A 12335-nucleotide genomic window follows, 5' to 3' on the forward strand; every position below is an offset into this window, starting at 1 on the left:
ATGGAGCTACACTTGGATAAAACTTGTTTCTGGGTTCTCCTTTCTAATCAAAATGCCAGACCTCTTTTTGAAAGCACCAGCCTGGTGAAAGCACCAGGCTGGTGCTCAAAGAGACCCTCACCTTGTCAGGTCTGCTGAGGTAAGGCCAGTGCCATGGGCTTTCGACGTTCCCTCCTCCACCACTGAGCCACGGTGGGCATCCAGGCTTGGCTGCAAGGCACACCTCAGGACAACTGTGACCCTTAGCCACAGCTCTCAAGGAGACACATACAACTTTCAGCTACCTTCTGGCTTGTCGGGAGTCTAGTTATTCTCCTCGGCCCCCAGAGACCACTTCATTCCTTTGTAGCTGTGACAATGACAGCTCCTGGGCTATAATGAAGTTGATCTATTTTTCCAATCTAATCAGAACACAAGCAATCAATAGTTGTCCCTGACAGAGTCGACTGCTCAGAGCAGTGTCAATACCCATTAGGGAAGCTGATTAAAATCTCGCTCAGCTGGAGCTGAGGGGTGAACTTAAGGAAACAGAACACACTTCCAGGTGCGGAGGCCTGGCCTCCATCCTACTCCACATTCCCAGACCTTCCCCTTCTGCCTTTACCCACTCCAGCATGCAGGCACCCACTTTCAGGGTTTGGCCCTTTCCTCACATCCAAGCCCCGACTGAAGGAGCCTGGCCAGAGCTGGGCACCACTCTATGCTATGCAGCGTGGGGTCTGTAAACACCTACTGCGTTTCATGGTGTCTTCTGTGAAAAGAGCTCCTTGAACAGCAGCAGCGTCAGAGGCAGAGCTTGGCCAAAGCCAGCCCACTGGATTGCAGGCTTCACTGCAGACCGCTCTCCTGCTGTTGAAGGCAGAGCTCAAGAAAAGTGGCACTGGTTCCTGGGAGAGGTGGCTGAGCAGCCGCTGGTTTCCTAGTGACAGTGTATCCACTGGCTGCCTGTAACTCCCTGCTCTCTCCACCCCCACCAGCTCCAATCTCGACCTCTGCAGGCTGGTAGTATTTTCACCTAGGCACCTAGGAGGAAAAGCAGTGGCAACACTATTCAACAGCTCTCAATGTTAAACTCACTTTCCATCCTGGAGGAGGGGTCAGCCTTGACACGCTGATCCGAAACAGCTTAAATTTGGGAGGAAAGCAAGACTGATCTTGAAAATTTGAAGTTAAATGATTTTGAAGCAGAAATCTAAGCATCTAAAGTCCTCATCTTCCTAAAAATAAATCACAGAATTTTAAGCCAAGGGGACTTTAAATATTATCTTGCCTGAGGTTAAATAGGTTGGCCCTGGACTCCCTGTGGCACCTTATCCTGCCCTCAAAGCTGCCTCACTTCCTGGGTCAAGGGAACCTATGTTTAGGGGTTTGAACCTACCTTCAGAATAGAATGGTGACCAAGTGGTAGCTATAATTGGGCATGAATCTGGACACCTCTGAAAAGGCCTGTAAGCAACGGACTAGAGCCTGTGGTCCTGAGGGAGGACACAGTGGACTAGAGCCTGGGGTCCTGCAGCAGTGTCCTTGTGAGGTGACAGTGGAAGCTGTAGCTCCCCTGCTGGGTGAAGCTAGTCACTGAACCACCCTGGTGGCTTAGCTGCCCAATGAGGCTTCTCTTTCAAGGTACACAACAGTCTGAAAGCAGCTGACAAATGTTTTCTACAGTTCTCTCTTCCCCAGGGCCCACCTCCTAAACACTGTCAGTATGTTGACACTGGGCGGAAACAGCTGTCTCTGCTAGGCAACACTGCAAAAGGCGTGGCATGGAGAGCTCCTTGATCTCTGGTTCATATACTCTTGTAGGGCACACGGACTCTGCTCCTGTACAGCCTGAGGGCAAGCCATAAGCACTCCCAGAGAACAATACTTGCATCTAGGGGGCAGAAGCGGGGGTGGAGGGTGGGGTGAGAACCACGAGGTTCTAGGATACGAGAACAGCCTAGTTGAGAATTCAGTGTACTAAGTGGACCCAAGAGAGAGCTGGTCTTCAGATGCTTTTGAGGTAACACCGTTAAATGTGAATAACCCTTCCCCTAGAGACTGGGATGGGGCTGGGGCTCAGAAGACCCTGAAAATCAAATAGGCAAGCTCCAGACAGAGAATCTCTGGACGGGCCAGCCATTGCTCCCAAAGACGGCTTGCCTATTGAAAGCTGTCAAGTGAAAGAGAATATTCGTGTTCTGGTCTTAATTCTCTATGACTAGTGTGAGAGGGTCCTGCGTGGCTGGCTGCTTGCCGTGGGTCAGTAAGCTCCAGCTGCAAGCTCGCTCACTCACCACAAGCCAGCAGGTGAGGCTGGCAGCCACTGGGGAGACCCACAGTGTGTAGCTGGCCAAGCCCCCAGAGGTAGCTGGCTATCAGAAGGCCTGGCTCTTCCATGGAGCTTTCAGTCAGTGTGATTTTGAAGAGACTAAATTCACAATGTTTTCTGTCTAATAAAGTTAGTGGCCCCAAAGGACATGCCGGAATGACCTAGGATCGCCTGTGCTCTGATGGGTTCTTAGCCACAGAGACTGAAACCTTCCTGGCAAGAGATGGCATCTTAACATGGACAGCCACACAGAGCGGCTGGTGTAATGCCAGTTTGTGAGTTTTGAGAACCTGCCTCAAAGGCAAACACTTGTATGGAGGAGGCTCAAACTGTTTTCCTAAACATCTTGTTTTCTTTTTCTAAGAAAGAGGCAGAAATCCCCTCTTTCCTGATAACCTAGCCATGCTAGGAGAATGTCGCCCAGCAGGAAGGGAACACTCCTAGAGCAGAAGGCAGGTCCTTCCTCCCGTGGCTCAGTGCTTCCCAGTAGGAGAGCGGCCCAGCGCAGCCTCCTCCGAAGTGCGGGTTGAAGTGGAAAGGAGAACCTCGTAGGTGCTCAGAGTCTATCAGCATGCAACCCTGAATTACAACTTCTATTTAAGAGCACGTGGAGGCTGCAAGGGCCACCAAAAAGGACGGTGGTGTCTTTATGAAAGAAACTAACAGAGGTAGTGTTAGGGTGGTCCACATCACTGGCCATGCCCAAAAGATGAGGCATCAAAGGACCCGCCTTTAGCGTGGACCAAAGGACAAAATGCCTACAAACCCCACATAATTCCCATCAGCGCTGGATAATCAACAAGAGCTAGCAGTTTAGCTGTGTGCTAGAACTGTGGGGTGCCCTGTACAGGTCGAGGCATGATCATCTAAAGGGCTGCTTTCGTCTAGACTCTAGAGGATGGTAGTCAAGGTGTGACAGGTAGCGACATCTGAGGAGGGAACGAAGGGACCAGGGAAGTGGAGACCACCACCCACCTATATCTAATGTGCTGTCCTGGCAGGAGGCAGCAGACCTCAGCTTCTATTAGTAAAAACTCTGGTTACTAGAGGGGCCCAAGCCTCAAGTAATAAATACATAGCTACCACAAACTGATCATAGGCCAAAGCTTTGGCGGCAGGGACAGAGTCCCTGCAACACAAGGGAGCGGGGCCAGATGATCTATGGGCCTTGGCACTCTCAAATGACTACACTTCGTCTTCTTCAGTCTCTACCCAGCAGTCCTTTCTCCTGTTGGTTTCTAAGAAGGGAACATCTCTCCCCCTGGATGTGACTACCAGGAAGTGAGTTACCACCATCCTCACACTATGAGCAGTGTTCCAAGTGTCCTCAGCTGTCCCCCCCGCCCCTAGCCTGCTTCCGCTCTTTAGCTTCCACCCACTCTCCCTTGGGCCTCCTTGCAACAGCTTCATTTCTCATTAGGAGCAGGTGCCTGTGTGGGGAAGAAAAGAAAGGCCAAGGAAACAGGCAAAGTGAGCGCTCAGTACCCAGAATTCCTTTCTCTCGGGAGGGTCTTGCTATTATGTGGCTGGCCTCAAACTCCTGGTCCTCCTGCCCTGGCTTCCTGGGTGCTGGGCTGTAGGTGTGAGCTACTATGTACTGCTTCAAGAGTCCAGCAGGTCACTTTGTAAGGAGACAAGTGGGAGATGTGAGCAGTGGGCTGACCTGGAAGCCACCCTCTAGCTTTGCAGGGACAGGGGTCATGGCACCAAGGCAACAGAGGGATGGTTTTCCATAACATCCCCAAACAACTGAGGCCAGGAGCTCTGTTGCAGCTTTTTTGCCACCAGGCCTGGGGCAGAAACCATAAAAGGACAGAAAGAAAAGGAGCAAGAGAGTCTGGGGCCACCTAAGCCTCACAGAAGGGGAGAAATGGGGCTAAGACCAGTCAGGGATGCTCCTAGGTTATTGATAGAAAAGTAAAAACAAGTTAGTTCCTGAGAGGTGAATAACACAGGGCCTCAGCCAGAGCCAGTCACCTTGGACTCTAAGCAAACAGCTCTAGAGGCAGGAAGTCCAAAGAGCAAGCCCACAGTCTGCCCTTCGTCTTGGCACCCCAGATGGGACCCCAGAGTGGCCACCACAAGACTCACCTATATCAAGGTACAGTGGGTCAGTGTAAAGGCTATGGGTCAAAGCCTTACATATTGGACCGAAACCAATGTGGACAAAGCAGCAGAAAGTTGGGGGTCCATAGCTGAACTTGATGTACCACACAAGGCTTTCTCCAGATTGCTTGAAATGGTCACAATCACGCTTCAGTTAAAACTGTCATAAGACTTGGGATAGAGGTGCAGGGGCGATGGGGCATTGAGTGTGCAGAGAACATGTACAGTGCAGAGCAGGTGACTGGGGAGCATCAGAAGGAGATGACCTTCTTCTGAAACATTCACTTCTTTTGGCCACAAGGCCATAGCTGGAAACGAAGGGCAGGCAGCAAGTGCTGTCGCCTCATCCCAGATCTGACCTCATTATTTGGACAGTTTGCTGATGACTCTGATGAGGGCACCATTTTCATCTTTCAGCCTCTGATTGTCGGATTTCAGTTCTGTTAACACCTGTGGGGACAGAGGGAAAGGTGTGTTAGAGCCTGGCACGGTGGCTGCCTCTACCCTCCCGGACCGAGCCAGCTGGTGAGCAGGGCCTCCTGATGGCTGTGTGACAAGTTCTCACTACCCTTTCGCTCAGGGATAAACCCCCTCAACTCTTCCTATTTACTGGGTTGGAAATGTAAATATTTAGGGAAAACAGAGCTCCTCATCATTTTAGCCAGCTTTGCATTCCACATAGCCTTTAGTTCCATTCTAGTGAGCCAATAGCTATTTGCAACTGTTCCTGCCCTTGAACTCACCTGAAGCCTAGAGAGCCTGGGGAGACTGCCAAAGTATGCTGGTGAGGACATAGGGAAGACGTTCAGCAAGGAGTCAGACATGGTGGCCTTTAAAGGTTAGATGGCACTGCTTTCTACCCGTAAGGAACAAAGTACAAGCTGAGGACTAGAACTTGGCTTTTCTGCCATATGCCGAGATGACCAAGGTCATCCTGATGCCTTTGGTAACCAGAACCCATGCAAATTCTCACTGGTCTTTCTGTACATACCTATCCTCAACAGACCAGGGGGCATTACCAGCACTTAGTGGATGGTGTTATAATTCTGGCAAGCAGAGACAGAAGGGACAGAGTGGGGATTCCATCTGTCAGTTCTTCCATCTTGGAACATGACAACACACCGTTGCTCAACTCAAGGAACACAGGAAAAGCGATTTCCAGCTTGGACACCCAAGTCTTTATTACACGATCAGGCACTTTGACAGATACTTAGTGTATCTGAAAAGTGTTAATGAGCTACAGTTCGTGTGTGGGCCTTGCTGGCAGCAGGCTGGGGTTGGAAGGTAAGTACAACTTCGCAGTAAAGGCTCTGGAACTCGGTATCTTCGCTCTCATGCAGATACCCTCTCTTTCATTGGTCGGTCATACGGAGAACAAGGCTTCCAGAGAACGGTAGCCTGCCCTGAGGAATCACACGGCATGTAGCTCTAGCTCTTGGCTCTGCTGTTAAACTAGGGGCTCTATAATGTACCTGAAGGAATACAAACTTTGTCTCCCCAACTTTGCCAGGAAGATGCGGGTTACATTACACAGTGTGTACGTATGTGTATACATATCCCCATGCCCCGTCAGGGAACAAATGGGAAACAACATCTACACTGTGGGGAGGTTGAAAAGTCTCACTGTCACCTCAGGAACCTTGTATTGCAGATGTTTTTATCTATATATGTGAGGGAACAAATGTCATCACTGGTCTAGGCAGCTAGCTAGTTAAATTCCAGTGATGATATTAAACCCATATGTGCCCAAGTCCAATGACCACCTCTTCACTGTAGGTAGGAATGGAAAACATACACCAAAATAGTTATAGCCCAGCAATAAATTCAGAAGTGTTCACTGTCAGCAGTCCTCAGTGCTTTAGACTAGCACTAGACTAGCAACAAGGGTTGCCTAAGACCACTGGGAAACACAGATACTTACGATTCATAATAGTTGCAAATTACAGAACCACTGCTTTAGACAAACCACTTCTCTGTATTCTGTTTGTAGCTATAAAAAAATAGCAACTGCCCTGCTCCCTCAGATGGGCCTCAGAGTCTACAGAGATGGAAGGGCTGGTGTGTGTGCAGGCTTCCCAGTGCTGGGGATCCCTGCTACATCACAGCGAGCTCTTTCATGCCTATCATAAGGGAGTACTCTGCCCAGGCTGGCACCTTCCATCTCTAATGTTCCATCCGGGCACTTGCTTGCCTGGGTGGGGCTTTTTAACTTTAAAAGAATGTTTCTTTTATATGCATGCGTGTTTTGCCTGCCTGTGTGCCTGTGCCTGGTGCCTGTGGAGTCCAGGAGAAGGCATTAGCTCCTCTGGAACAGGAGTTACATATGGTAGGTTGTGAGACCATGTAGGTGCTGGGAATTGAACTTGGATCCTCTGGAGGAACAGCCAGTGCTCTTAACTTCTGGGCCACCTTTCCAGCCCCTGAAAGCCCTATTTCTTAGCAGGACTCCACAGGTGTGAAGAAGCATTACCTACGCCAATAGGTTGTGTTTCTTGCTCACCACCTCAGAAATGAGCTGCTTTTAAAAACGAGGTACAATGTGCTGTGTTGGGGATTTTCCTCCCCTACATTAAGAACTCAACTCTTTGGGCATGGGAGGAAGCGGGACAAGACAATTGCACAGCTGCAATCAATATCTAACATCTTAAGATAATGTAAAAATGTACCAGTGGCGTGCAGAGACCAAGGAAGGGGCGCACAGGCTCCATGCTCAAAGAGAGAGAAGAGTGAGCTGTGCTGTCTGACACTAGGCTGACGTTAAGGGTTAACTAAGAACACGTGTGGGAAGAAATACACAGTGCAAGGTTTTATAGCACATCTTAACTCTCTAGACTTCAGCTTCTGCGTTTCTAAATGTCTAGCCTACCAGCTTGATGTTCAGACACTTCAGACAAAACCGAGCACATGTTTTCTTACAGCCTATGATGAGGACTGAGTTAAAGAAAGGTACGGGGTTCTGAAGCTTTAGGGTGTGCCAGGGAAGGCGAGCGATGGGTGGGAGAGCCTTACCTGAGCTGCTTTGCCTGGGTGGGAAGTGAGTCTTCCCTTTCCCTGAAGGCAGAGCTGGCTGGGGCTAAACCCAGAGATGAGACTTGCAGGGGCGATTCAAAAGGGGTGAGAGTGGCACAACCTCTTGGCCACATGGCCATCTTTCCTACTGGGAGGAGTCAGCTGGCAGGCTTTTTATGACAAGGTCCACACAGTGAGTATCTTAGACTAGGCAACAGGGCACACAGTCTTTGCCGTGTGAGTGTGGCTTAGCAGGGGACACCTACTGATTTGCTTCCAATAAATCTTAATTTCTGGACATTAAAATCTGAATTCCACAGGAGTTTTATTTGTCAAATACAATTCTTTTAATTCTTTTTTGACTATTGGCATGGCTCAGGCTAAAGGGGTGCACTCTCATGACTAGCTAAAACTGGCCTTTTAAGTCAGAATAGTGAAAAAGCAGAATTCTGTCTGTCACTCTTCTACAGCAATGCTATCCTGTGCTGTATCTGCTTAACAGATTGCTCCTACGTTGCTTAGACTCTGTGTTTAACCAGTGGTTAAGACTATGCCGAATATGCAGATGGTTTATATCACTGTGGTGCAGAGTGCAGATCTTGGAACACAGTGTTTGAATTTTTGTTCAACCATTTATTTTCCAAGGGACCTTGGGCTTGCTTCTGACTCTGGAATCTGTTTTGTTTTTCAATATATACAACAGTGTTGTGGAGCCAATGAGCAAAACATAAAGCACTCAAGCATAGTCATTAAATAAGTGCCAGGATAATATCTAATTTAAACAAATAGGGAGACCAAAAGTAACTGGGACATCTTTGGAGGTCTCTACTTTGCCTTAAGTCAAAATTTCCCAGAGTGTATATGTATGCACCTGTGTGCATGCATGTCTGCATCCTAGGACCGAACCAAGGGTCCTGGTGCACACTAAGCACACATACCACCACAGAGCTTTGGGACTAAGGCGTGCACCACCACTGCCTGGCTCCTCTTTGGGACCTTTGAAGCTAACTTTGAAAGGCAGAGTTTAGACCTAATGCTGGCTGCCCACTGCCTGGCCACGGCAGCACATCCCTTTCTACTCCCTCTATACCTGTGACAGCCTCTGTAGTGGGACATTAGCTCATCCCTTATGGTAATCTGGGTGCTTCAGAACTAGTGGGAATTAGTTGCCAGCTACTGACCCTAAAGGCAAATGCAAATAGGCAGAAAGAAAGAAAAGAAGACAGGCCCAGTCAAGACTAATTTGCCTGTTGCAGAAAATCAAGAACCCATTTAGGGCAGCAGTGACCCCATCACACTATCTGGGCATGGGAAAACAATCAGTGTATGTAGCCTATCCTTCAGATCCACAGCCAGGAGAAGGTTCTAGTTTGCCAAACACACTTTTTAGAGGGGTGGTTTTCAGTTGAAAATAAATCCCGCTCTCTGCTCTCTGCTCCACTGCTTGCCATCTCCTCTGCAAGGCAAACCCATTAGGAAGGGCTCATTTATATTGCCTGCGTTCTGCCTCAAGGCCCACATACTGGGCAGTGGGGGACGCATCCCTAGAGCCAGGAGACTTGTGAGGGGAGTGGGAGGAATGTTTCTGAAAGAGGAAGATGAAAGCAAGGGCTTACACAAGGAGGTAAAGAATTCTTGTCGAGGTCCACCCCACGGTGGGACTGAGGGTGTTTTTGCTGGTAGCAGAGGTGGGGTCAGGGAGGCCTGGCCTTTAGGCCTAGTCATATCCATCCAGCAGTGCTGTCACTTGGGATGAATTTCCATCTGGTATTCAAAGGGTTGAGGTTTTCAACACATACACATCGTTAGGGAGTTTTAAAAAAAATGCAGATGCCCACGTCTCTATCCCTCAATACAAATGATAGAGCTTTTGGAATGGGCGGGGCATGGTGTGTGGTAACAGCTCCCAGGTGGGCCTAACGTGCAGTCCCGCTTGAGAATTCTCATGCTTGGTTACTCCAGGCTCTGACTGATATACATTGGGGTTTCTGCTGGCTGAGAAAGCTCTCTCTCAGCTTGGCAAAGACGCCGTGGATGAAATAAACATGTGTACATGTATGCACACAGGTAAGCATGTGCAGTGTGTCTCTATGTGCAGCTGAGTAAGCAAACCTATATGGGAAGAGGAGGCAACGTGGCAGCTTGAACAGCGACACTCTGCTTGCCCAGACAAGTCTCCCTGTTGCCACCCTTGGACTAGGTTCTTATGTCCCAGTATATGGCCTGAGTACTGGCTCCATCTTCAGATAACCAAGTTTTACTGATACCTGGACATGGACATAGAGACCCTGATAGAAGGGATGGACACTGGGCTTGTGGGACCGGCAAGGAGAGTAAACCTGCCTGGAGTAGCAGAGGAGGGCAGTGAGGAGGAGGAAGGGCAATAGCTAGAGCTCCTGGGGGTCCGAGGACTCGATGGACTTGGAGAGTCTGGCCACCACCCGGGTCAGGGCCCTGTTCTCAGCCTGCAGTTGCTCGTTCATCTGCTTCAAGGTTTGAATCTGTTTTAGCTGGTGAAGGTTCTGCAGAGAGTGAGACATGGAGACAGACAGGACAGAGACAAGACAGAGCAGAGGAGAAAAAAGGAGGACAAAGAAACTATGTGACTTTTTGTTTCTGTTTTTAGTTTGCATGCAAGAAAGGAAACGGGGAAGGCGGTAGGAGATGAGGGCCAGCTGCACGGGCGGGAGGAAGGAGACTGCACCAGATCAGGAAGGACTGTCCGCGGTGCTTGGATGAGCTCTTAGCATGCTGCAGTTGGCGATGCGAGCATCACATGAGATGGAGCGGCCAACATGTAGCTTGGGGCCGTCTGACAAACTCACATGCAGAGCCACAGTCTTGGGGATTCCCCTTCATTGTCACTGGGCCTGGGGCTGAGGGTTTTGAGGGTGGGTGTCCCTAAATCCAAACATCACCCCTTCCTTTTCCCTTCATCTTGTCCTCACACTGGACCCCCGACATCTAGTTGTTTTCTTCCTGAAATTTTCTCTTAATTTATTACTTCATTAAAAAAGACACAAGAGGAATGTTTTCTTTAAACACTTTCTGCATATAAGCATGCATTATTAAGAAGGCTGATGTGACACCTGCTAGCCCCGTGGGCAGACCTGTCAGCTGTTTTGCAAGAAGCTTAACTAACCTTCCCGGCTCTCCTCAAGAGCACACAGAGCGTGTCCTCTGACCTGCTATGTGTGATTATGGGGATCACTAAGTTCACAGCTAATGGTGTGCTCTCTGCCCTAGTTCGTGGCAAGGCTGGGAGCTGCCTCAATGTGCTCAAACAGACGTACACCCTGGACATTGTGAATGCGCAGAAGCAGAGAGGTGATGGAACTGTCTGGATCACGGTGTAGTCTGCCCACCTGGGCGTCAGTGTTGCGAATGAACAGCCGGCACAGACGGTCATCCCCATATCTCAGTGTTCACAAGTGACTTGGAGACTTCAATAAAGTGATGAACACAGGCCTGCTGAGTCTGCTAAGTGACTTCCCAAGGGATCCTCTGCACTGACCTTGAAACTGAGTCTATCAGCTCTTTTGGAAGAGGGGAATGACTTTGTTAGGCAAGTAGGGTTAGGGTTATAGTGGTGACAAAAAGGTTCCAGGTATCAGAGGAGTCTCTCATGCTACACAGTGAGAAAGGACAGGAATAAAAGATTAGCGGGGCAATGGTTTGGGAGTGAACCAGCAAAAAAAGATAAAAGTAGCATAAAAGAAAACAGTGAAAAGGAAAAACAAGCAGAGACAAACTGCTGAACAGTTCTTTGGCCAAAGAGGAAGGATGACTATCCTGGAAAAGGTAGGGCTGCCAAGCAGCTCCATGCAGCTATGGGAGAGTAGACTGGGCCATCCTGGCTGGCTGGAAGCATCTTGCTCACGGAGGGCACAGGTGAGGGGGAGTTTAAAGACATGAGCACGGATCATATTTCAGAGACACAGAAGACCCCTGGCTAGTGCTGTACATTGGTGTTGGCATCTGACTGAAGCTTTCAATACACTCGTTTCATTATGTGAAGTGGTCTTTGCCTCCCAGGGATATTGCAGCAACCAGATAGGAAAGTGACCTGGTCTGACATGTGAACACAGGCGGTTCTGGCTGGGAGAAGCTCAGCATGATGGAGAGAGGTAGGAAATCATGTGGTGGAATGTTCTGTAGGAAGCAGTCGTGAAAACAAGCCTGGCAAAGAGATGAAAAAGGGGAGGGCAGAGCATGGAGCAAGGTGGGAAGGGGTGGAACACAGAACAAGTTGGTTAGTGGTACTTCCAGAGTGAGCAAAGTAGAATCCCAGAAGCAACTGACAGGGGAATGGCTGCTGGGCCTTCCACATGCAAGGGCCTGGGGAAAGGAAGGTGGAGGCTAGGGTCTCGCAAGGAAGCTAAAGCTTCGTGGAGGAGAGAGCAGATTGGATGTGGCCATCCCAGGACAAGCACAGAGCCAGCTCTGCCAGCTCAGTGCACACTGACACACATGCCTGTCAGCTCCGTCAGGTGGGGTGGAGTTCCTCCTGGGGAGAATTCATACTTACCTTTCCCTCTCCCAAACACAAAGCCCTACACATACCTGGAGAGCCTGTCTCTCACTTGACCTGTGTTTTGGTGGTGTGAGAAAAACGGGCAGTGATGTCCCTTTTAGATGTGAGCTCTCACGCATTCATGGGAAGTCACCCCTACTCTAGCGCCCTGTTGATGGCTCCAGGAAAGACTGACCTCCTGCATAACCCAAACATGCACAAACACAGCAACTGGCCCCAAGGCTTGACAACTATTTTAGTCACTAATACTTAGAAAAATTGATCAGCATAAATGATAGCTTAATGAAGACCTTGAGAGCTAAACAATCATTTTCTTCAACTCCCTTAGAGCCAGCCATAACAATCTCATAATATATTCATGAATTTGAAGAAGGT

At 49.2% G+C, this 12335-nt stretch overlaps 1 protein-coding gene across 5 annotated transcripts in view; it reads right to left on the reverse strand.

The window, feature by feature from the left end:
* Window positions 1-4529: 4529 nt before the first annotated feature.
* Ppp1r12b (protein phosphatase 1 regulatory subunit 12B) overlaps window positions 4530-12335 on the reverse strand; it is a 202791-nt gene continuing 194985 nt past the window's right edge. For 3 of the 5 annotated variants that reach the window (XM_051147459.1, XM_051147458.1, XM_051147457.1), the window contains one exon: window positions 4530-4867. In XM_051147459.1, the coding sequence (XP_051003416.1) occupies window positions 4781-4867 (87 nt within the window). In that variant the 3' untranslated portion in view covers window positions 4530-4780. Of the gene's footprint in view, window positions 4868-9769; window positions 9949-12335 lie in introns of all 5 variants that reach the window. The other 2 variants (XM_051147454.1, XM_051147455.1) reach the window with 1 other exon arrangement.

The sequence above is a fragment of the Acomys russatus genome, chromosome 6 (assembly GCF_903995435.1).
Source record: "Acomys russatus chromosome 6, mAcoRus1.1, whole genome shotgun sequence".
In the NCBI taxonomy this organism is placed as follows: Eukaryota; Metazoa; Chordata; class Mammalia; order Rodentia; family Muridae; genus Acomys; species Acomys russatus.